Below are 25,311 nucleotides of genomic sequence, written 5' to 3' on the forward strand. Positions count from 1 at the left end.
TGGTCCGCACAAAAAAACACACTGAAGCTATAAATATGCGGAGTATTCGTTTCTGTCCAGCAGTGATAAGACAAACTATTTCTGGACTATCAGTAAGAAAATAATAGTGTGAGGATCCGATCAGCGGGAAGGAAAAACAAAGATTACTTTTTGAGAGTGCGCCACTCAAGCAGAGATATTCTGTGCCTTGCAATACCAACAATATTAAAAAAGAATATTCAGTATGTCTCAACACATTATGCCAGAGATACCAGGTCGCTCCACAGCATTCGGTCACATTATGCAGCATGTGTGATGCCGTGCTCTACGTTCTTATTGTTCTTATCTATTGTTTTTATTGTACTTTGAGTTATTTTTATTGTCTAGCTTCGAGGATGTTTTAATTATTGTTGTTGTGTATTATATTCAGTCGATCATTGCAATACAATACAATATTATTCTATATAATATACAAAACAGATAGACTAAAAAGGTATAGGTAGAAGCAAAAAATGCTTATATATTCCTTTCCTGAATTAATATAATAAAATTAATCAGAAAATTAAAATTAATCTAAAATAAAGAAAAATAATAAAGAAAATAAAAAATATATATTTATATATATATATAAATATAGTTTTTTATTTTCTTTATATATATATATATATATATATATATATATACATACATCTTCCATATACATATGTGATGTAAAGTGTCTTTGAGTACCTTGAAAAGCGGTATATAACTTTAATGCATTATTATTATTAATATTATGCAATCCAGCAAGGTTTTCTGGGTATTCTGACCCACAATCCTCTGCAGCGGGGGTCAAAGTTCAAGGCACAACGTTATGCTGAAGTAGTCTGCATACTGCATGCAACACGTGCTTTGAACTAAAAGTGAAAAGTGTGTTATTTAGAACGCAGTATGTACCTGATAAAAAAATTGTTTAAGACACAGAAGTATCAATCTGACTTAAAAACCTATTGTAGAATCGATGCCTGTTCATATTTTATACATTTATGTTTCCAGGGAAGGTCAACCCGGATCCTTTCCAGGACGATTCTGCTTCTCTTTATATAATCATCATCATCATCATCATCACAATCATATTCTTCTATTTTTAAGCCACTGCTCACTCGCTTCCTCCTCTTGTGTTTCACCAGCATGGCTCAGGGACTCAAACCGACAACCTCCTCATGGCCATCAATCAAAACACTTGAGCCAAGGATGCAAAATCTATTTAGACTCAGATCAGCACACTTATTATTTGACGGGGGAAACAATAGTTTATTCTCCTCGTTAGACTGCCACCAATCCCGATAAGGGTACATTCTGTTTGTATTGATTATGTGGAACTGTCTGATGTAATATTTATGAGTGTGAATTCATTAAATGCAATGTGCTATTGTGCCAAGTAGAGAGAACAGTTTTCCCAACGCCCTCCTGGGGTTAAGTGCCGCTTTGGAGAAACTGAAGAATCGGATTCTTCTGCGGGGCTTTTTTTTCCTCCCACTTAATCATTAGTAAATCCATTTAAATCCAAACTTGTTTTTTTGGGTTTCGCCTGCAGACGTTTAACAACTCACGCAGGTTGCCATGGAGACCACATCAAGACAACATGGCCTTGGCCATTCATTTCCTTTTCCCATCAAAAAAAAGCATCTGGCTCTCACTTTCTCTCTCTCTCTCTCTCTCTCGTGTCACACCCTCTCCTGCTCCGTCTCTCTTTTTATTTTTTTATTCAACCGCATTCCTCGTGACAGCGCCGACATACCTGAGCCCGTCTGAACAAGAGAGCGACGCGTGCCAAGCAAGTGAACAGGTACCCTGCATCGCAATGGAGGTACGACAGGAAGTCGCCCAGCTGAATCAAAAAACACTCGTTCTGCTCTCTGTCTCCAGACACCGTTAGCTTGAAATGAACAAGGACCCAAATCGAGCCAGAAAAATTCTCAAATATGTCAAATATTGTAGTTTTGGACCCCTCCCAGATTCAATAAAAGATACATCGATTGATTACAATGCTTATTTAACTTCAGGTGAACAGGTGAATTCCATTGAGATTAAAAATCTATTTTTCTATGGTGACCTTGACAAGACAGGCAGCAACATAAGAAATATACAGTTATGAACAAAAAAACATAAGAAACACACAGTTATAAACAAAAACATAAGAAACAGACAGTTACAAACAAACAACATAAGAAACATACACTTATCAACAAAAAAAACAAAAAAACATACAGTTATAAACAACAAAACATAAGAAACATACAGTTAGAAACAAAAACATAAGAAACAGTTACAAACAAACAACATAAGAAACATACACTTAGAAACAAAAAAACATAAAAAACATACAGTTATAAACAACAAAACATAAGAAACATACAGTTAGAAACAAAAACATAAGAAACAGTTACAAACAAACAACATAAGAAACATACACTTAGAAACAAAAAAACATAAAAAACATACAGTTATAAACAACAAAACATAAGAAACATACAGTTAGAAACAAAAAAACATCAAAAACATACAGTTAAAAAAATAACATCAAAAACATACAGTTACAAACAAAAAACATCAAAAACATAGTTATAAAAAAAAACATCAAAAACATACAGTTACAAACAAAAAAACATCAAAAACATACAGTTATAAACAACAAAACACACAGAGCAAGACGAGTTAAAAGAAACTAAAAGTTTAGAGAACATGCCATATAGGCAATGAACACAAGAATGGAATAGAAAAAGAAAAATACAAAATAAAGAAGAACAGATAAACTAATTTAGGGGAACAAAAGAACTGCATAAAAGGACATTATCACTTGAAAGCAGTTTTATAACATGGTGGCATGCTGTGAATTTTATTTTTGATATTCATGGCAAAGATCTTTGGACTACAAATATTTTGTAATCATCAAAGACTGGAACTGGTTTGCAAAAAACATCACACATGTTGCGTGGCTGTTTGTTTTAGAGCCCAAATCCAATTAAAGTCCCGATTAGACTTGAGCAGTCCCACTGAGATGAAGTAACTTTAATCATTATCGCCAGTGACATCTGTATTTTTAATCCACTATTCATACGTCATCTATTAAAAGGACGGGTTTATGATGATAAGCTCTAAATCACTCTCACGTCGTTGCGTGAGTCAGAGGCAATTACCGTGTTTATAGATCGGCTCCCACTAAAACCGCACATTATTATCACTTTGATATTATTGTTTTGTGTGGATTAAGCAACATGATTTATATCTTGTTAATTACTGCTCCTCAGAGATAACACGGGGAGAAAGAAAGAAATCGAAATAACCGCATTTACCAAAATGTTTTTTAATGTTTCTTTACAACCAGGAGGATCCTGCTTCCCTATTATTGACACAAAAACCATAAAAACAATAAGGCAACAAAACTGGTTGGAACCGTAGGCTTATTGCAGGTAATCTAAGCAATAACACACTTCAAGCTTCACGTCACTTCCCAAATGACGCCATGTTGCTCCTCGTTTTAATTATGATGATTCAGCAATTTCAGTGTCCTCAACATGTGAACGTGGTTTATCTCCTTATGAACACATGTATTACAATCTACACAGGGTAAGATTAATACTACTAGCAAAAGAGGCCCATATCCATCACTGAACGGGAACTTAAGAGAACACACACACATACATCCCCACACACAAACACAAACACACACACACACACACACACACACATGTGGCTCTCCTTGTGGCCTTGATTAGGTGGATCAGGGTCACCAAACACACAATTAAAAAGATCAGGTCGCTGTATTTCATAACACACGCACACCAGTTTTTTAAATGATATGTGTAAGCTTTTTATCCATGCACACACACACACACACACACACAAAGGTATAGGGAGACGTTTAATGTTACAGACATAATACCCTGAGGCTGTAGGTTGCACTAAAAAGAATGTGCGCACAAGATAATCTCTTATCTTTCTGAAACACACACACACACACACATGCGTACAAACATCACAGCTTTTAATATGTGCTTTAAAAGCCACTAACGCAGTGTCTCCGAAAACAAAATGAAGATCCTACTTAATGATGAGAAAAACCTTGAAAAACAGCCAGACTTCCGCAATTATAACTTTTAATCGTAGTGAAGTATCTAATTGGCTGAACTTTGCTGAACTAGTTGAAAGTTGTTTTTGTTTGCATTGCAGTAGCGAGAGACTATTTCTGTCCCATGTAAAAAAAAAAAATTTTTTAAAAGAACTGAATTTAGTTTCACTTGAAAAACTTCCAGTATCTGGGATTGTCGAGCGGGTTAAATGAGTCGTGTGAATCCAATTTACTCTCTGAGCCACGAGAGAAGTGCTCCATCACACATAACCAGCACCAACACCGGCGCACCGATCCTTCTCAGAGGTCGGACAGTGCGCGCTGCTGAATCAGCACGCTGTAAAGCATCACTGAAGCCTCTCCAATCACTTGTTTCCAGATGTTAGACCGTTGCTCAACCTGCTTCAGCTGCTGACAAAGGCATAAAATGGGAGTTTGACAAACAGCTCTCTTCCGTAGAACGGAGCATCACCGGTCCAAAAAACTCATCTTCACCGGGGGCCGCATCAGCATCACGGCCGCCCTCAGAGGGCTGGAACTGAAACACTGTGTAAACTAGTCCCGAATATATTGTTAAATAACTCTCTTTGCATTCGATTGTTGTTTATTTGAGTGTAAAAATATTGTACATAAGAAAATTTCTCTAATATTACAACATAAATCCATTTAATTTGAAACCCAAAATAAAAGCAGAGGATATTTTTCTTAAATTTGTTGATGTCTTTCAAGCCGTCAGGAGGCCACATAAAATGATGTGGCGGGCCTGGATTTGGACCGCGGGCCTTGTGTTTGACACCTGTAGTTTAAAAGAATGAAACAATCACTCTCGATGATAATTCCAGTTTATTACAACATCGGTCGCACTTTTCAACATTTTCTATCGGAGCTACTACAATTGTGTTTACATGGTTTATGCGTTGATCTGTATACGTGGCAATATAGCAAAAAAAGTATCCATTTTGACGATTAGTCAGCAGGAAATACGAGCGTTACGATTTTACGACATATTTTAAACAAATCTTCACATCAACCAGGCGGTAACTTTTTAGTTTCACCTTAAAATAAGATGGTTTAATCAACTGGAAAAAGAATTTGGCTTTTTTACAACCATATTTCTTCCCTTTTGGATGTCATAACTGATACAAATGATGGCAAAAACAACCAAAACTGACTAACATTGTCATAACAGAGACATATCTGTGCATATATAGAGTGCTTGAGTGTGTCTAAATGCATGTCATCCTCTAATATGTGCTCTGAAGTTATATTGGCTACAATATGTTGGCTGCCTGGTCTGAAAAACACACTGTGAAAACATGCCTTCATGTCCAATATGACAGCGCTAACGTGGAACAATGTTTATCTTATTTTAGGTTGATGCTGACATGCTGACACATGCTTACTTATGATGGAACATTCTTAAAATTCATTGAGAGGGGGTTGTGAATATCTGCACTACATTTCTATCAGTCTAATAGTTAATGCGACGTTTCAATCAGAAACAAAAAACAAATGTGAACCTGTTGATGGCGCTAGAGGGAAAATCAGGGGATCACCAACGTTAGTGTCCTCCAGTCTCTGGGAGACATGTCTGGACAAAGGTTCACGGTAAACCAGAGATGTTTCAGTACAAACAGGTTCAAAAAAGAGCCAAAGAACGGCCATGTTGGGCCCTTCTTTATCCATGAATGCACCGCTAGCTAGCTAAAGGGCCATGTTGGGCCCTTCTTTGAAGCGCACCGTCAGTTAAAGACCGCGAGCTATAGACCGCTAGATAGCTAAAGACTGCTAGATAACTAAAGACCGCTAGATAGCTAAATACTGCTAGATAGCTAAAACAGCTAGATAGCTAAAGACTGCTAGATAGCTAAAGACTGCTAGATAGCTAAATACTGCTAGATAGCTAAAACAGCTAGATAGCTAAAGACCGCTAGATAGCTAAATACTGCTAGATAGCTAAAACAGCTAGATAGCTAAATACTGCTAGATAGCTAAAGACCGCTAGATAGCTAAATACTGCTAGATAGCTAAAGACTGCTAGATAGCTAAAGACTGCTAGATAGCTAAATACTGCTAGATAGCTAAAACAGCTAGATAGCTAAAGACCGCTAGATAGCTAAATACTGCTAGATAGCTAAAGACTGCTAGATAGCTAAAGACTGCTAGATAGCTAAAACAGCTAGATAGCTAAAACAGCTAGATAGCTAAATACTGCTAGATAGCTAAATACTGCTAGATAGCTAAAGACTGTTATACATAATATTGAGTCTTGTGGTGGATTTAGTCTGAACTACTGTTTGTTATAATAATGATTGAAGTATTTCATGTTCAATGTCATCCAATGACCCGGCCAGATGACCAGGTCCGAGTTCGATCCAGACGTGTTATTTCCTTTCACGTCACCCGCCCCTCCCTCTTATTCTGCGTTCCTCCCTCTCTCCTGCTGAGATGAAAGGTTTGTCATGGGAAGTGACCCCCCCCACCCCCCCGCTCGCCGTGTCCCCGCCTCGTGGTAACTGATCTGACCTCTGACCCTCGAAGCTGCACGAACACACGAATACACGCAGTCCCGCGCATGATACACGTTATACTGTGTGATCACATGACATGTAACATGTGAATTCATTGTCAGAGGAAAACAACTACAACACACACACACACATACGCACACACACACACATACGCACACACACACCACATCAAAGCGGCGTATTGCTGAGCAGTAAAAGCGGTGCACCGGTTTGAATTCATTCCCTTCAGTCAGACGATTAGTCACTGCTTCCCTTTCTTAATGAGCGTCTTACAATAACCATGTCACTTACTGCGGCAAATTACCGCTACCTAAATGAGGGGCTGACGGCGCCTCCGAGTGTGTGTGTGTGTGTGTGTGTGTGTGTGTGTGTGCTTCCGTGTCACACTCTCTTAAGGGCACCTGGATGTGATTTAACGTTCCGCATGGCCTTCCTCCCCAAAGTACACTTTTACCTTTTTTACTATCCAGTGAAAGGGAGGAGAGGGAGGGGGGAGGAGGGAGCTGCGATGATGAAAGGGGAGAGAGATGGAGGGATGAGAATGCAATGAAATTGAAATGAAAGGAGAGAGGGAGGCGGCAGAGAAGAGTGAAAGATCTCTCTGGCGGAGGCTGAAGAGAAAGCAGAGAGAGAGAGAGAAAAAAGGGAAATGGAGTAAATTGTAAAGCTGTAATCTACTTTTAAGTGTCTAATAAATCTCAAGCTCACATCTTTTCTCCGTGGTTTTTTTTGGGGCTTATTTATTCACAGTTTCTCATAAACGACTGCGTAATTGATAGACACTCCATTGAACACCATTCTCCATCACCACAACAAAACAAAAGGCTGACGCTGCAGTTTGTGACAGCGCATCACGACGTTCCCTCGGCAAGAGGAGAGCTATTGGAAAGCGCAGGACTCGCGGCCGGTATCAATATTTACATGTTTACCGCGAAGAAAACAGACAAAGTCTCTTGTCGATGCAAATTGTACTTCAAGTCAAGGTGAACCGATGATCAATATGCTGATGATTCATTATTCTTATTTTCTATTTCAAGAGAAAAGATGCACATTTTTCACAAATAGTGTTTTTTTTCTTCTTTTTCTTTGACTTATGTGATCAAGAAATTAGTATTTTATTTTGTAAATTATTTTTATGAATACATGGATGGACGTTACAATGAACATTTACAACATGGAGAAGATAACGGCGCCTGTCAACTACAAACTGGAACAGTTTTTGGCATATTGGGGAAATTATTTTACACACATAACACCTGATAGACCTGATTTTATATTCATAAATCAATGAATGTAGAATAGAGAATAGATCGCTACCTATTCATACTTATCTTTCTTTTTTGTCTATTTTTTATTGTCCATCCTATATTTTTACACTTCTTGCTCTAAATACGTACAATAATGTAAACATCTGTAAATGTCTAATCGATGCCTACTTTCAATAAAAAAATATAAAAAATAAATAAATAAAGAGTATTTTTTTAAATCCCAAATCCAATCTCATAGCGAGTCTGAAAGAAAAGATGACCTTTTACATTGACCTATCTTTATATGTGTTTTATACATTTCAAAAAATAAAGGATGAATCACATGACCCAGAACATTATTCGTCATATAAATATAATGGAAATGAATATTCGCGGCCTTTCATTGAACAACTCTGAGGGTCTGCAGCCTTGCTCGCGGCTCTTGAAGCTTTTATGCAAACATCAGGGTGCTAACGTTCTCACAAAAGGATGTTATTCATAGACATGTCAGTCTGAATCAAAGCGGTGCGGACGCTGGTGCTTTTTAAGAGCCGCCATCAATGCACGGCCAATATATATGAAATACTGTGTTTATTACCTTCGCATTGAAAATGCGGAAGGTTATGTTTTGATCGCAGCGTATTTATTTGTATGTGTGTTATTCGCCTAACTCAAAAAGTATTAAACCGAATCGCATGAAATTTGGTGGGATGATTGGTTATTATCCGGGACCATTTGTTTAGATTTTGGGATCGATCGGGTCAAAGGTCAAAGGTCAAGGTCATGAAAAGGTCAAAATCTTCTTGAATCGCATGAAACTTGGTGGGATGTTTGGTTATTATCCGGGGACCATTTGATTAGATTTTGGGATCAATCGGGTCAAAGGTCAAGGTCATGGAAAGGTCAAAATCTTCTTTTTACCATAGCACGGTCAATTTTTATCCAATTGGCATGCAACTAATGCCAACATGTTCATAATGCAATGCCCAATCTTGTGTTATGCGAAGGTATGCGCTCTACCGAGTGCCCATTCTAGTTGTTTATGGGCACGTTTTATTGAGACGCAGCAAACATGCGACAACGGAGCAATGAAACGTCTCATTGTTGAATCTATTAAGGTCTTGAGAGAGAGAGAAAAAAGGAAATTTAAAAAGGGAATGAAAGGGTGAATGACGGAGGAAAGAGGCGTAGAGTGGAGGAGAGGGAGGTGTAGGCTACCAATGTTTTGGGTGAACCTTTTCCTTATTTTATACAATTACTGATCTAAAAATAACATCACCGCGCCACAGTCCAGCCCCCGTCTGCTGCCCAGCGAGTGTGTACGTGTGTGTGTATGTGTGTGTGTGTGTGTGTGTGCGCGTGTGTGTGTGTTCACATGGCAACAGCTTCACAGTATAATGCCATAATTCTATGTTATTTCTGGGAGTAGTTTAAAGGCTCTTAAACTAACTACTGCTTTGACTTCCCTTCACTCGGTCTGTAAAAAAAATAAAAAAAGTGCCAACTGATGTGTGTGCCTTGCTCGGGGGATAAAATCCCGAGTCGGTGTCTGACGGTGCACGTTTGTGCGAGTGCGTGGATGAAGTCAAGGATCAATCAGCTATCTTTGACCGCTGGGATTAGTCCTTGTTGACCCGAACACAAGATTACGTTGCCCTGCGATGAATCAAAAAACAGATTTTCACATGAAATTATGAGCGTTTCTGCAAAAATAAACATGCCGAAGGGTCAAAAACAGACAAATATGCAATTACTCAGAGAGAGAGAGAGAGAGAGTGTGTTATTCCCTCCCCGGCTACGTCAGTGCATTAACCGGCATGCTGTGAGCTGAAAAAAAACCCCAGTTAACACGTAGATTATCAGGGCCGGGATTAGCAGGAGATTACACACGAGGCTCTAATCCGAAGGCACGGTGCTGGTGGAGGGGTCGGCGGAGGTAGCAAATAGAGAGAGTATGTGATTGTGTGTGAAGTGAGATGATGTGTAATGGGGGGGGAGTACATATCTCTGTGGTCGGGGGGGAACATTAGGTCACACCCCCTGAGGTCAGCTGCTTATCTAGGTCAAGACTTCAATGTCGGACCGAGTGGAGGGAGCTGGGTGTGACACTTCGAGCTGCTGGGGGGACGGGGGCTTTTCAAAGGGGGAGTCGGACAGGAAAGTGACGGTTCTGACTAAAGGAATGACGGCCTTGTGCACATTTGATGTAAAGCACACAAACACCTTCTGCATCTCTACCGCAGTCGTTAAAAAAAATGGGTTTTCATTTTAAAACAATAACTATCTGAGGGGGAAATTGTGCTCCCGCTGTTATTAAAATGCTGTACAAGTATACAAGCATTCTTCCTTCTGGTCACATGACGTCTCTTCTTCTGTCCATCCTGGAGAGGGATCCTCCTCTGTTGCTCTCCTGAAGGTTTCTTCCCCTTTTTTTCCCACGTGAAAGGTTTTTTTTCTTCTATTTCTTTGGGATTTTTTCCTGATCCGATGTGAGGTCAAAGGTCAGGGATGTCGTATGTGTACAGATTGAATTGAAGTACTCTGAGGCTGGTTTGCATCAGTGTGGTGCTTTATGAGTGCTGCTGTTGTCATGTCAATGTGCCACAGACGCTAGAGATTAGCATGTTGCTCTGGAGTCACATCACCAACGTGCTTTATAGACGTTGTCGTATTGTTTAGGGTTTGGTCAGAGCCAGGGTTTTTACTGCTGCCTATAGCGGGACTATGAATTATAAGGTCTCACAAGATTCCAAAGAAATTTGAGGAGAATGCATCAGACCAGGTCCAATGGACTCCATGAGACGTGAAGTCAAAAAGACTCCGGGGAGGAAGCAGAGTTAATAATGTGTGATGGAGAGATGGAAATTCATCCATAAGTAGAGAGAGGAGAGGAAATAGGTCCTCAGAGTATCATAAAACCTCCCCCAGCAGCCTATCAGCCGAGAGCACAGGGGTCGGGAACCTATGGCCCGCGAGCCATATATGGCTCTTCCGGTGACGGCTTATGGCTCCCAGACAATTTTGAGTTGAAAAAAAAAAAAATCTCCGCCCGCCACCCTGTAATTTTCTCTATCGCGCCAGATTACAGCAGAAGTAATTTAAGGTCCCTTTTCTAAAAGACGTCTTTGTTCTTTTATTAAACGAAACAGCCGTCTGTTATTGATCGTCTCTACGTGTCGCATTAACACTTCTCGGCTCGCCACAGAGCTCCGATGCCGCCCCCCCCCCCCCCCCCCCCTAGCATCATGCCGCACCAGAAGTCGCATTTAAAAGCAAGACATATTTAATTTATGATACGTTTAAAATACTATATGGCTCTCAATGAAATATATTTAGAAATATTTGGCTTTTATGGCTCTCCCAGTCAAAAAGGTTCCTGACCCCTGCTATAGCATCATCTCTAGGGGTTGGACCAGGTGAACCTGATTCAGTCCTAACGATTAGAACTATTAAAAAGGAACGTCTTAAGTCTACTCTTCTGAGGTGACTGTGTCTGCCCCCCTGAAGGTGGAAGCTGGTTCCATAAAAGAGGAGCTAGATAACTGAAGGCTCCCAGTCTACCTTTTAAGACTCTAAAGGCTTCTTTGTTCGCCCGGAAGTCCATTCGCAGAAATGCATGATTGTGTCTCCCCTGGTGCCTTTGGGCAAGGCTTTTGTAAGAACTGTGTTGTATTTACTGCACAAAAAGTGGAACACTTTGAAAAGAATTCAGGGACACCCGTCGTGTATGAACAGGATATATAACGCACAATGCGTCTTTAAAATGTTATGAGCCCAGGAGGCATTTTTTTTAATGCAGTTCTCCACCTCTATCGAATAAACTTCTCCATCACTCCCGATAGTCAAACTATCTAATAAAACAGAAATGCCTTAATAATAAAAAATGACAATAAAGTATAACATGAAAAGCCTCTGAGCCAACACTTCAGGAGCTTAAAATATATATATTTTTAAATGGAAAGAAGAGTATGAGGGGAACTGGCTATCAGCAAAGCTCATAGAGAAAAGAAGAAAAAAACGGCGGATTTTCACATAAACATGTCTAATTATCGTCATTTAGAGTCACGTTCTTTATTAATTGAGTTCACTTCACCCTCCTGAGGAAAGGAGCTCACACAGGTGAAAGCTTCCACATGATGCTTTATCGATTTTGGCTTTTTACATCCGCTCATCGACATTAAAATCAATCTTCTGTTCACTCCCCTGGCTTGTAATGCATCGTGATCGCTGCCCTCTGTTGCTACGGGAAACAGTGTGCCAAGTTGGGGCTGTGACAGATACGTCGGACACAGACGCCCAAATCTCCCTCGACGAGAACGCGGGCATGTAATACCACTCGCCGCCAGCAGGGCGGAGATATAACAAACATCCTCTATTCTAGAAAAGCACTGAGCAGTTTGTTTTTTAATATTTCCGTCCACGGAGAACGTTCAAAGCTATAAAAAGGATTTTAAAACTCTGCCGGGAGTTCGAGGAAAATGCTTACAAGCTATGTGATTAGCGGCGATGCTGTAACGTCTCCCCCGGTGGCCGTACGGCAGCGGCGCATACTCATTCCACACACCGAGTCTAATTGGACCGATACACATTCTTGGCTTGCAGATTGAATGCAAATTCCCGCGTGAATACTTTGTGTTTTATGATCCTTTTCATTGTCTTACTTGACAAATTAGATTTTTCTCTTTATTGATTTTCAGTCCTTTCCAGTTAGCAGCTCGATTATTTCAATAAGCGACGTCGATGCGCTGATGTTCGCGTTCGATGAATGTTACGAAGTTATCCATTTTATTTGCATTTTTTATAAATGATCAGAAAACTAACTAAGAATACATCCAACTTGATTATTAAACTAAATCATTCATCCATTTGGATGGTAGAATTATTTTTATTAAAATTAAAATTAAAACTTCATTAGAACGTCTTTTGTTCAGAACTAATTTAAACAATATATTCATTTTAATTTTGATTCCCTAAACTAATCTTTTGTTCATCATCCTTCACCGTTCTTCATTTATTATTTTGCATGTTTTATTTGTTAGTCTATATGATTCACAAATGTGACTTATTGTTATAACACAGCAAAAAATAAAACATGTAAAATAATAAATGATAAAACATGAGTTTAGGTAATCAAAATTGAAATAAATATATCGGTTCTAAGTTAGTTCTGGACATAAAAACGTTACATTTTCATAAAAAATGTTCTACCATCCTTCAACCAATAAGCAAAACATACCAAATGGATGAATGATTTATAGTTTAATAATCAAGTTTAACATATTATTAGTTGAATATCACTCTACAGACATAATGTGTTAGTTCATCTTCTATATTTTTCTGTGTTTTTACACAAAAATTGTCCTGAAGTCCACTACAGTGGACATGCTGTCAAATGTAAATGTACATTTTCAAAATGTTTAAATTACAGATGTTTATTTAACTCTAAATAGGTAGGAAATCACTAAAAATAAGAAGTTGGAAGACACTATTTCCCCTCGGTTCTCAGGAGGATATGACATTATATGATCTAGAACTAACTCATCAGGTACACCGAGTTAAAACTAAGACAGCAGTCCTGTAATGAAGCCGTAAAGGTAATAATTCTTAGTTTTCATTAATTTTCAACCATTAACACTACCGTTAAAAAGTTTGGGGTCACCCAGACAATTTCGTGTCTTCCATGAAAACTCACACTTTTATTTATCAAATGAATTGAACATTTCATAGAACATATAGTAACATTGACAAGGTTAGAAATAATGATTAATATTTGAAGTATTAATTTTGTTCTACAAACTTCAAGCTCAAAGGAAGGCCAGTTGTATAGCTTATATCACCAGCATAACTGTTTTCAGCTGTGCTAACATAATTGCACAAGGGTTTTCTAATCAGATATTAGTCTTCTAAGGCGATTAGCAAACACAATGTACCATTAGAACACTGGAGTGATAGTTGATGGAAATGGGCCTCTATACACCTATGGAGATATTCCATTAGAAACCAGACGTTTCCACCTAGAATAGTCATTTACCACATTAACAATGTATAGTGTGGATTTTTGATTCATGTTATCTTTATTGAAAAAACAGTGCTTTTCTTTGAAAAATAAAGACATTTCTAAGTGACCCCAAACTTTTGAACGGTAGTGTATATCCATCAGGGGAGCTAAATATCAGAAACATCTCTTTGTGTCCTGTAATAAATCCTCCCAATCAACCAGAATCAGTTGATTACAAAATGATGAATCAACATCGTGGAAAACGGGACTGATTGTGTTTAATCGTATTGACGTTTATTCTGCTCAGGATGTGAACTATCACGATGGATATCAATCCATATAATAACCGATGAATATGAATCATGGCGTCGGAGGCTTCGTAGAGGCTCCCTTCTCGAATACTGCCCGTCGATAACTCCACCGAGGGGAAGCTGCACTCGTGTCCTTCCCTGAAATTATAAACCCGCCATTGCATGGCAGATAATAAGCGGAGCTGCATGGATGAGACTCATCTCATCCATTCACAACCCGTCAGAGGAAGTTATTATAAATGCTTCAAACTGCGAGTGAAATTACTTCACGATCTATATCTCGCGTTGCACTTTATTACTGGATAAAACTCAGATATAGATAATGAATGTGTCAATAAAAGTGCACCTGAAAATGTATTTTGAACTCTTTGTTGAACATGAATGAAGTGATTGTGGAATGTATAGGGGCTGCGACTTTTATTTATAATCACTTTTATTTTCAATATGAACTATTGCTCGGTTTTTTCCCCCTCAATTAACCAGAAAATAATATTATATAATTATTATATTATATTATTATCATTATATTATTATATATATTATTATATTTTGTATTTTAAATATAATATATAATATTATCTAAAAGATTCATAATATTATAATAAAATATAAAATGTGTATATTATTTATAATATGATGCATTATATGTATATAATACATCATATAATAAAATTATTACTATTAATATGAACTATTGGTCTCTTTTTTCCCCTCAATTACTCAATTAACCAGAAATTATACACATTTGATATATATTTTTTATAATATTATGTATTATATATAGAATATAGAAAATTATTTAAAAAGAATTCTAATATTATGAAAAATATCAAATGTGTATTATTATTAAATTATTACTATAAAAAATATTATATATTTTTTTTAATTATATATATATTTTAAATTGAAACCACCAGTATATCCAGTTTGGCACCAGGTCATTATGTTATGTAAATGCCTGTTACACCAATCAATCTTCATCCCGCACACACACGCTTGCACACACACGCACACACACACGCACACAGTGAACGGTGCAACGTGGAACATCTGTATTAACAGCGTTGACTCATGAAGCAACCAAGCAACCGGCGAGTCCACCACATCAAGACAAACAGAACATCTTTTCATTTGGAAAAACAGATGGACGCTTGACTCCCTGAGAGGGGGAGGGAGATGAGGAGAGGGGGACTGGGGGGAGGGGGAGGAGAAAGTATAAATAGCGGCTGATCGCAAGGAGGAAGTAAACATTAAAAGTGAGGAGGGAGGACAAAGAGGAGAGGTGTGAACCAGAGGAGTGGAGGTTCGTGCCACATTGATTTGAGGCGCACAGATGAATATGGGCTCATCGGGTGGAGGCAGCTGGGCCGCGTGACGCTGACACTCATGCATTCGTCACTTTGACTTGATGGAGGAACTGGGTGTAGTCGTTCTGGATAACAGCATCGAGCTATCAAACCAGTTGTAGTGACATCCACCCCGTGAAGGAGAGATGACAGGACACATATAAAGCTCCGCCCACCCGTCTTCCTCCTGATCTCCCCCGCTCACATCCTCCTATCTCCTCTTCCTCCTCCTCCTCCTCCTCGATCTTCGTCTGTGTCTCTCGTGTCGCCGCATCAGACATCATGAAAGATTCACAGGTCTGCTTATAACAGATCTAGCCAGACCCCCCCCCCCCCCTCCTCTCTCTCACAAACACAAGGCAAACCTCTCATAGATCTGAGCCTGTTTTGGTGTGTGTGTGTGTGTGTGTGCGTGTGTGTGGACTGGGTATCCGCCGTTCCACTTGGTGGCGTGGTGCTGTGAGCGCCTGAGTGAGCATGTGATGTGTGACAGATGACAGACACTATCAATTTCCTCTCTTACACACACACCTACACACACACTCACACACACGAGGGACCGACACAGTGGACAGATGTGCTCCAGCATCACCGGGTGCTGGAGCAGGTATTGTCGGCTCTTAGATCTCACACACGCTGGCCGTTGTTCTCACAGCTCAAATAAACTTAAAAACACACAGAGAGGAAACGCCAAATAATTATATTATAATAACAATCCCAAATGTTTTACTGCGTTCAACTTTGGGCCAGCGGGTTATCCTGCGGAGCTGGTTTTCTGTTGGATATCGCCCCAGGCTATCGCTTAAATGATTGCTTTCGGCAAATTGACTAACCAGGCTTTTCAATCACACACACACACACACACACACACACACACACACACACACACACACACACACACACACACACATATATACACGCTCACACCTGCAGATGTCCCTGAACGCATTGGTGTGGTTCAACACGGAGTTGCAGGTTAAAAAACGCCCACCGCTTTTCAGGTTCCCGACAACGTGTGAAACTGACCGAGCACTTGAACGCACCACGCTTCCGTGTAAAAAAAAAAGCCACGTGTTTTCATTTGCAAGATGCACCTTTTGAGCAGAGCTTTTATATCAGATGCCGCACACCAGCTCTCCATTCTTTCTAAAATCGCCACTTCGGATAACGTTCACCGTCAAATATAGTTGAAATGAATCAACGGCTGACATCTTTGTTTTGTTTTTATGTCAAACTATGCAGTTCATTCAGAAGGAAACAGCCAGAGGAACAGTGTTCATCTAAAAGAAAGGCCATTTAAATGTTGTCGATGTGAATGAATGGAGGCAGACTCGCTGACTCAGCATTTATTAAGCAGTTATTACCGTCGCATTGAAAATGCAGAAGGTAATGTTTTGATCGCCGTGTATTTGTATGCGTGCGTGTTATTCGCATAAGTCAAAAAGTATTGAACCGAATCGCATGAAATTTGGTGGGATGATTGGTTATTATCCGGGGACCATTTGATTAGATTTTGGGATCGATCGGGTCAAAGGTCAAGGTCAAGGTCATGAAAAGGTCAAACTCTTCTTTTTACCATAGCACGGTCAATTTTTATCCAATTGGCATGCAACTAATGCCAACATGTTCATAATTCAATGCCCAATCTTGTGATATGCAAAGGTATGCGCTCTACCGAGTGCCCGTTCTAGTTTGACGTGTAACCGCACTCGTCATGCGCCGTCATCAGGTCATCTCGCACACAGCGGCGTATGTAAAACACACATTCTTTCGACGTTCTTCCAAAAACAAGCAACGACACGACACACGCTCCAATGTGTCGGCCGCGCAACACACACACACACACACAAAGTCTCTGCGTGTCATACGATCACATGGGTGTGTGTTTATGTGTGTGTGTGTGTGTGCTGCTGCTCACGGACAATGCATGTGTGAATGAAAAGTAAGAAGAAGGTGTTGGCTTTCACTGACTTTTAGACACACACACACACATACACATCCTTAAACACACACACACACACACACTATAGGAGGAGCTCGTCTTTACCTATTGACCAGGTACAATGTGAGCTGGAGGCGCTCGCGGCCACAAAGACAGACAGGTCGACAGCAGGAAAGACGACTTCCATTCACTGGGCGTTAAAGCTTCGGGGACAAAAGGTCGAGAAGAATAGTTTCTTACGCTTCTGTGCAGGAATTAGGAGCATCGCGCTCGTCAGATTTCACACTGTTTACTTTGGCTTTATGCTGTTTATCATCTCCGCTTACAGATATAGATCTTACAACCTGTTTACAACCGGCGATAACATGCATTTCATCGTCTCCTCTACACATGGCGTGATATTGTTTTTCATACTTTTATTACGTGGTCTTCTTGAAGCACTGTGCTCGTGAGATTGTCATGTTTAAAAAAAAATTTACTTTATGACCACTTTTGTGGAAAAACAAGTATATATTTCGGAAACTACGGTATTGAGGTGTTGTTTTGGTCAGATGGTTTAAAAATTAATTTTTTTATAGCCATTATTCCTAAGCATGATTATTATCTTGTATATTGTTTGTGTCCCACTGGTCCCAGTAAGAAGAAGAAGTGACCTTCCCAACCCCTGTGGTGCTGGATCTGGTCCCAAATCATGACTAACTGATTCTGCTCCTCTGAAGATGAGCCTGCATGTACAAGGAATGGCACCAAAAAAAATCTATGAATGTTTTTCCAGTGATGAGTGTATCAAAGATATATTTAGAAATCAAGCCAGCATGAATGTTTTTGTTAACATATGTTTTATTCTATGAATATAACTTTATTCGGCTCCCTCTAAAGCTGCACAATCCCACAAAACACTTATGAACGACAAAAACTGACACATTAAAGGGAAGTAAATTAGATTAGTCTTGTGGGGATTGTGTCACTAATTAGTTACTGGTTACAGATTATTTTAAGTAGAGTCCTACATTAGATCGGCTATCCTTAAATGCATCCAGCCTGTCAGTTTTAGGACCTTTAATACGTTCAATTGGGTCTGTATAAAAAAATATATAGCATAAACTCAAAGTTAAAAAAACATAACTAAAAATAATAAAATAAATATAATAATAATAATATAAAATAATATAAAATAAAAAACATGAGTTGTACTTGTGACTTTTGAGCACTTCTTTTTACCGCGGCACGTTAATAAATAAACTGTAACATGCGGAACATCAAGTAACTATACGGTACCTCGGGCTCTCCTTATTCATCACGATATTATTATTTTTTATTAAGTCTGTATGAACCTTTGGAGACATTGAGAAGAGAAATAAATAGCGTACGCCGGAGGAGTTGAAACAACAACATACGAGTTGTACTTGTGACTTTTGAGCGCTTCTTTTTTACCGCTGAACTACTAAAAATAAACTTGCAACAATGAAGTTGCATCATCACAACAACCGACGTTGCTCCTCGTGGCCACGCAGGTGCATCCAAACGAGTGAGTCGGCATCTCAGGTGCAAAACCAGCCCCCCCATCACCCCTCCGCCCCCCCCCCCCCCACCCCGCGGCACCAACACCCTCCAGAGTGACACTGACGAGGAGTCCACAGGAGTCTGTTTACCATTCCCCGACCTTGGGGTCGGCGGGGATGAGAGAGATTGAAGAGGCCCGGTTCCTATACCTGGTTGTCACTTGTTGTTGTTGTTGTTGTTGTTTTCTAATGGGTTCTGGGGGAAGAGGAAATCCTTACTCAAATAACTGGAGCAGATCAAGGTCCCAGTGACTGAAGTATTGTGTTTTTTCATCTGTCAATAAAAGATGAGTTTTTAATGGAAAAGGGGGGCGGTGTGTGTGTGGGGGGGGGGGACTGAGACCTCGACAGACTCCCCCCCCCCCCCCTCACTCCTCTGTTTCTGTTTTTTCTCTGGCTCAATCCTGTCCATTTTTGTTGTTACACACACACTCACACATACACACACACACACACATTCAATATTAATAACTCCCCCCCCCCCCCCCCGCCTCTCCCCCGCACAGGACTATTCTCACCACATAAAATGACCTTCAGATCAGACACGCTGAGCACATAGACACACCTCAGTCTCACCTCTCCTTTCGTCTCCTCCTCCTCCTTCTCTTCCTCCTCCTCTGTTCATCTTTGAAGCAAAGGAAGAGAGAGAGAGAGAGAGAGAGAGAGAGAGAGAGAGAGAGAGACCCACAATTGCCTTGAAGGGGGAAACAACTCCCATTTCTACATTTCCCATGTCCACTTTCCTCAAGGCCGGGACAATTTAATCAGTGTGATTGATTAATTGACTGGACTGGGCCATTGATGATTGATTGAACACAGGATTGCTTGAATGGTTGGACGGACGCACGGACGGATGTCTGAGAGGGTGACGAGGTGAGGGGGGTGACGAGGTGAGGAGGGTGACGAGGTGAGGAGGGTGACGAGGATGCCACAATGAAACCAAAAGAATAAAATTAAAATGTCCAACTTTGGGCCAGCGGGTTATCCTGCTGAGCTGGCTCCCTATTGGATATCGCCCCAGGCTATAGCTTAAATTATTGCTTTATGCAAATTGAATAACCAGGCTATTCAATCACACCTACACACTCACACTCACACACATATGTACACACTCACACCCCCACACCTGCAGAGCAGACAATGAAACATGTCCCAGAACACATTAGTGTGGTTCAACATGGAGCAGAAAGCAAATCTATAGAACCTCCTCTATTGTTTATTGTGAAAATATGTTCACACCTGAAGTGCAAACATCAGCAAATAACTATAAATGCCTTGAACAGCCCATAATATCTCTAGGAGACACATTGCTCTCACACACACACCTACACACACACACACACACACACACACACACACACACACACACACACACACACACACACACACACACACACACACGCACACACACACACACACCAATATGCAATCCCCGGACTCCAGCAGACAATGAAAATGCCCCCAGAAAGCCCAGAGATGTGCAGAGAGCATCATGGGTAACACCTCCGTTAGGATGGGCGCATTGCTCGGGGAGGGGAGCGAAAAGTGAATTTCACAATAAAAGCCGTAAAATGAGACATCGCCTAATATAATCAAACTTGCCATTCGGAAGGATTACAACATGTGAATGCAACTTAAACTTGGAGGAACTAGCTTGTTGGTATTCACTAAGCACTCCCCAAGCAGTCACACATGGTGTCATGTCGGTGATACAAAAACACAATTTACGAGAAAAACTCATCGTTGAGAACATTATGTCACAAAAAAAATGTTTTATATATATATATTTGAGCAAGCTATGCTATTTCATGTTTTAATCACAATCCTAAAAGACCGATTTAATGAGTGGTGTGAAGTGCATGCACATTGTGCGTGCGTAAATCTCCCCAAAAAACTCACCGGAGATCTCTGTCTGGGGGACCTCCAGCAGAGTGAAGCCTTTCCCGGTGTAGAACTGCCGCAGGTCGGTGCAGCTCCTGTCCGCCCCGGCCGCCACCACCACCACCGGGCCCGGTGCTGCAGACAAACACAGCGAGACCCAGAGGAACACCGGGAGACGCATCTTCTGGAGTGTAGTCCTTTTCTGAAGATTTCAGGTCCGAGTGAACCAAGCAGGAGTTCTTAGAAGACCCGTGTCTTCAGCGTTGTGTTGTTTAATATATATTTATATATATTTATATATTGTGTAAGAGTTTTAAGTCAGTCGGTCCCCGGTCCAAACGGCACAGAGCTCCGGTTCACTCACGCGCGGACAGACCCTGGCGCACGAGAGAGATAGAGAGAGAGAGAGAAAAAGGCACCCGGGGCGGGCAAGTGCTGTGTGTTTCTGCGGGAGAAGAGCTGCGACGCGCGGCTGTAGGTGTCAGGTACACCCCGCTCCTCCTCCTCCCTCCCTCCTCCTCCTTCTTCTTCTCCTCCTCCTCCTCTTCCTCCTCAGCGCTGCTGGCTGTGAGATGCAGAGATGTCAGAGACAAAAGAGAGAGGAAAGGAGAGAGTGTGTGCATGTGCGTGTGTGCGCGCGTGTGCGTGTGTGTGTGAGAGAGAGAGAGATAATTGAGAGAAAGAAAGAGAGAGAGAGAGACAGAGAGAGCAGGTGTCGCTTAGTCAAAGCGGTGGAGATCCACCACGCGCAGACTACCGGTTCATGGTTATTGTGAAATCATCCCGTTAAAAGGGAAAAAACGAGCAACATCCGGTAGTTACCGGAGGTTTCAGGATAAGAACTGCCCGGTAAATCTCTCTCTCTCTCTCTCTCTCTCTCTCTCTCTCTCTCTCTCTCTCTTTGTGTGTGAACGTGAGCGCGTGTCCTCTGCTGGAAGGACCGCGGCCTGAACAGCGCCACCTGCAGGCCGTCTATCAGGGGATTTGGAGGGGGGGGGGGATCACAAATGAGAATAAAGTTTTCCATTGTTTGAATGATTTGCTTACATTATAGTAAAACTATATAAATATATAAATAAATAAATACTGTATATACACGCGTTCAAAAGTTTGGGGTCACCCAGACAATTTAATGTTTTCCATGAAAACTCACACTTTTATTTATCATATATATATATACAGGACTGTCTCAGAAAATTAGAATATTGTGATGAAGTTTTTTATTTTCTGTAATGCAATTAAAAAAACAAAAATGTCATGCATTCTGGATTCATTACAAATCAACTGAAATATTGCAAGCCTTTTATTCTTTTAATATTGCTGATTATGGCTTACAGCTTAAGAAAACTCAAATATCCTATCTCTAAATATTAGAATATCATGAAAAAGTATACTAGTAGGGTATTAAACAAATCACTTGAATTGTCTAATTAACTCGAAACACCTGCAAGGGTTTCCTGAGCCTTGACAAACACTCAGCTGTTATAAATCTTTTTTTTTACTTGGTCTGAGGAAATATTAAAATTTTATGAGATAGGATTTTAGAGTTTTCTTAAGCTGTAAGCCATAATCAGCAATATTAAAAGAATAAAAGGCTTGCAATATTTCAGTTGATTTGTAATGAATCCAGAATGCATGACATTTTTGTTTTTTTAATTGCATTACAGAAAATAAAGAACTTTATCACAATATTCTAATTTTCTGAGACAGTCCTGTATATTTATCATGCTATATATATATATATAGCATGTTGTATTGAACTTAAAATTACAATAAACTAAATAATCAAGTGTCTGTGTTGCAATTTAAAATAAATGTATTCAATTATTTTTAAATGGTAATTTGCATGGAAAATACTTGGTGCTCTATAATTTAAAAACTATATAATATCAAAATGGGATGACTATAATAACATATGATAACGATAAACAATGTATTGTGTCAAAGCTAAAGGGACCCAGACTGATTTATTCTTCGGCCTGCAGCGATGAACATGAGTCGAATCTTTCATCACACGTATGATATCGAGATCCGGATCAGAGGTTCAAGGGCGAGAACATTTATAAAATGGGAAAAGAAAGAATAAAAAAAACATTTTGGGAAAAACAAAATCCCGTCGAGTGAGGATTCAGCGCCTTTCCTCTCAGGGATGACGGACGTGACCGATGAGCCCGATCGTCCTCCGTCCTCCGAAAAAATCAGAGCAGCGTCCAGCGGCTGCCAGAGGAAAAAGGTCACTCACTCACATGCAGGCGGCCTTGAAATCTGACTCACACCCCAGAGAGACGCTGCTGGAAATTAAAACCCACAAAGGGGTTTAAATACGCCTTAAGTACTTTTGAAATTGTATGTGGCAGAAAAGAGCGGAGAGGTACTCGGTGAGATATTTTAATACGAATTACGAATTATTCATGCATTCTATCATGTTCATTGAATGTGTTATAACTCTGTAACGCTTCATTCTGGTCACATGACGTCTATTCTTCTGTCCATCCTGGAGAGGGATCCTCCTCTGTTGCTCTCCTGAAGGTTTCTTCACTTTTTTCCCCCTGAAAGCTTTTTTTTCTCCATTTCTTGGGAGTTTTTCCTGATCCGACGTGAGGTCAAAGGTCAGGGATGTATAAGAGTAACTGAAACTGGGCACTTCGCAGATGATGGAAATCAGACTCCGGATGCGCGTGGATTAAAGTTTAACAATATGTAATGGCAAGAAGTGTAAACAAGCAATCAAGGCTCACGGTCGTGGGTTTCGTGATGACCCTCCTCAGGAGCCGGCCTGGTCCTCGTCAACTCCTTCAGAACCATCGCGTGAAGCTGCTGGTCATTAATCACTGAACTGGTGTAAAAATGAAGCTGTAGTTATAAACTTTTCTGTCATCAGCCGCCTGAACATGTTGATGTAAAGAAGCCTTTTTTTTAAAAATCATGACATACCGAGAACGCATTTGCCATCTTGAACCGAAGTTAAATGTCACAACCTTTCCCTATAAAATCGGGTATCACGGAGTTAACGACCACTTTCTTCAAACCTCCGTGGGCCGGCTCATTCAGAGAGAATTAGAGCCACACTTCCACATAATCCCACTTGCTCCGCTCCGTACACACCCATAGAGTGGGAGAGCGGGCGTTAATCCAGCCGATGATGTATCGCCTCGGTGGGCTGAATCCCCCGAGGAATACACGTGTTAAAAGCAACACGCCGGCCACTACATGCCTCAGGGAGAAAACACGTGTTACATGAATTCTCAGTGAGAAGAAATGATGAGTAACATGTCAGGTACGGCAGCTTCCCTCTCACAACACACCTGCCACACGCATTGATGAAGCCAGATTTAGGATGAGAATAGATTTACTTTTATTTTGCCGTTGGTATTGTGAGTCAGTGTGGGTGTCATCGTGGTAAAATGTGGTCTGGGAGACCCCGACTGAAGCAGGAAGTAGAGGAGTTTACTTTGCCAGGTACCTGCTTGTCTGTCTGTGAAGATGTTTTGTCAGAATGAAAACATTCCTGCTCATATAATACACATTCTAAACTATTAAAATCCACTATGAGGGCTGCATAGAGGTGTATAGTGGCGTGGACAGCAACACCCTTACCAAAGAGGTGCTTGTTGTTGTTGTTGTGTATTTTTTTGCAATAGAATACAATATTATTCTCTATAACATACAAAACAGAAAGACTGAAAAGGTATAGGTAGAAGAAATGCTTATATATTCCTATCCTAAATTATTATAATCAAATAAATCAGAAAATTAATATAAAATAAAGAAAAATAATAAAGAAAAAAAAGATATATATATATATATTTATACATACATCTACGATAAACATATGTTTCAATCACACTTATAACCCTTAAAAATTGTTTTATAAATAATCCTTTTGAAAATCAAAAATGAGTTGACCATTCTTACATCCATTTTAACGTTGTTCCATAATTGGACTCCGACAATAGAAATACATCTTCTTTTAATCCCTTTTTAAGCCTTTTGTACAGTAAACTTAAAAACATCTCTCAAATCATATTTACACTCATGTATTGAAAACAAACTTTGCACACAATCTGACCCGTAGGCCCGTCGGTGTGAAGGTGAATGGTCGTCCAATGTCTACGTGCTCATGAGACCCGTCCATGGTGTTCCTAATGCCAGAGAGCGGTTTGGATAGTGGGATAATGGATAGGTGAGTGGATAATCCACCATGATGCAAGGAAAGGGTAATTGAGCTCCACATGAGCGAAGATCAAAAGGTGTTCTGGTGGAAATCAATGTTCCGTTACCTCGTAATAAATCCAAAGTACCTTAAACGCGGTTGTCTTGTAAAGCTTCGTTTCAGGAACAAGTTCACAAGAAATCAACCATGAGTAGAAACAAGTCATGAAAACATCCACGAATGGAACCGG

General features: G+C 40.1%; 1 protein-coding gene across 1 annotated transcript in view; it reads right to left on the bottom strand.

Moving 5' to 3' along the window:
- Positions 1-21,375, bottom strand: part of LOC130193876 (glypican-1-like) — a 45,680-nt gene extending 24,305 nt beyond the window's left edge. Inside the window, exon 1 of the mRNA XM_056414680.1 lies at positions 20,927-21,375. Coding sequence (XP_056270655.1) covers positions 20,927-21,089 — 163 coding nt within the window. The 5' untranslated portion in view covers positions 21,090-21,375. The remainder of the gene's footprint in view (positions 1-20,926) is intronic.
- Positions 21,376-25,311: the final 3,936 nt, after the last annotated feature.

This window comes from Pseudoliparis swirei, chromosome 5, assembly GCF_029220125.1.
Source record: "Pseudoliparis swirei isolate HS2019 ecotype Mariana Trench chromosome 5, NWPU_hadal_v1, whole genome shotgun sequence".
NCBI classification, from domain to species: domain Eukaryota; kingdom Metazoa; phylum Chordata; class Actinopteri; order Perciformes; family Liparidae; genus Pseudoliparis; species Pseudoliparis swirei.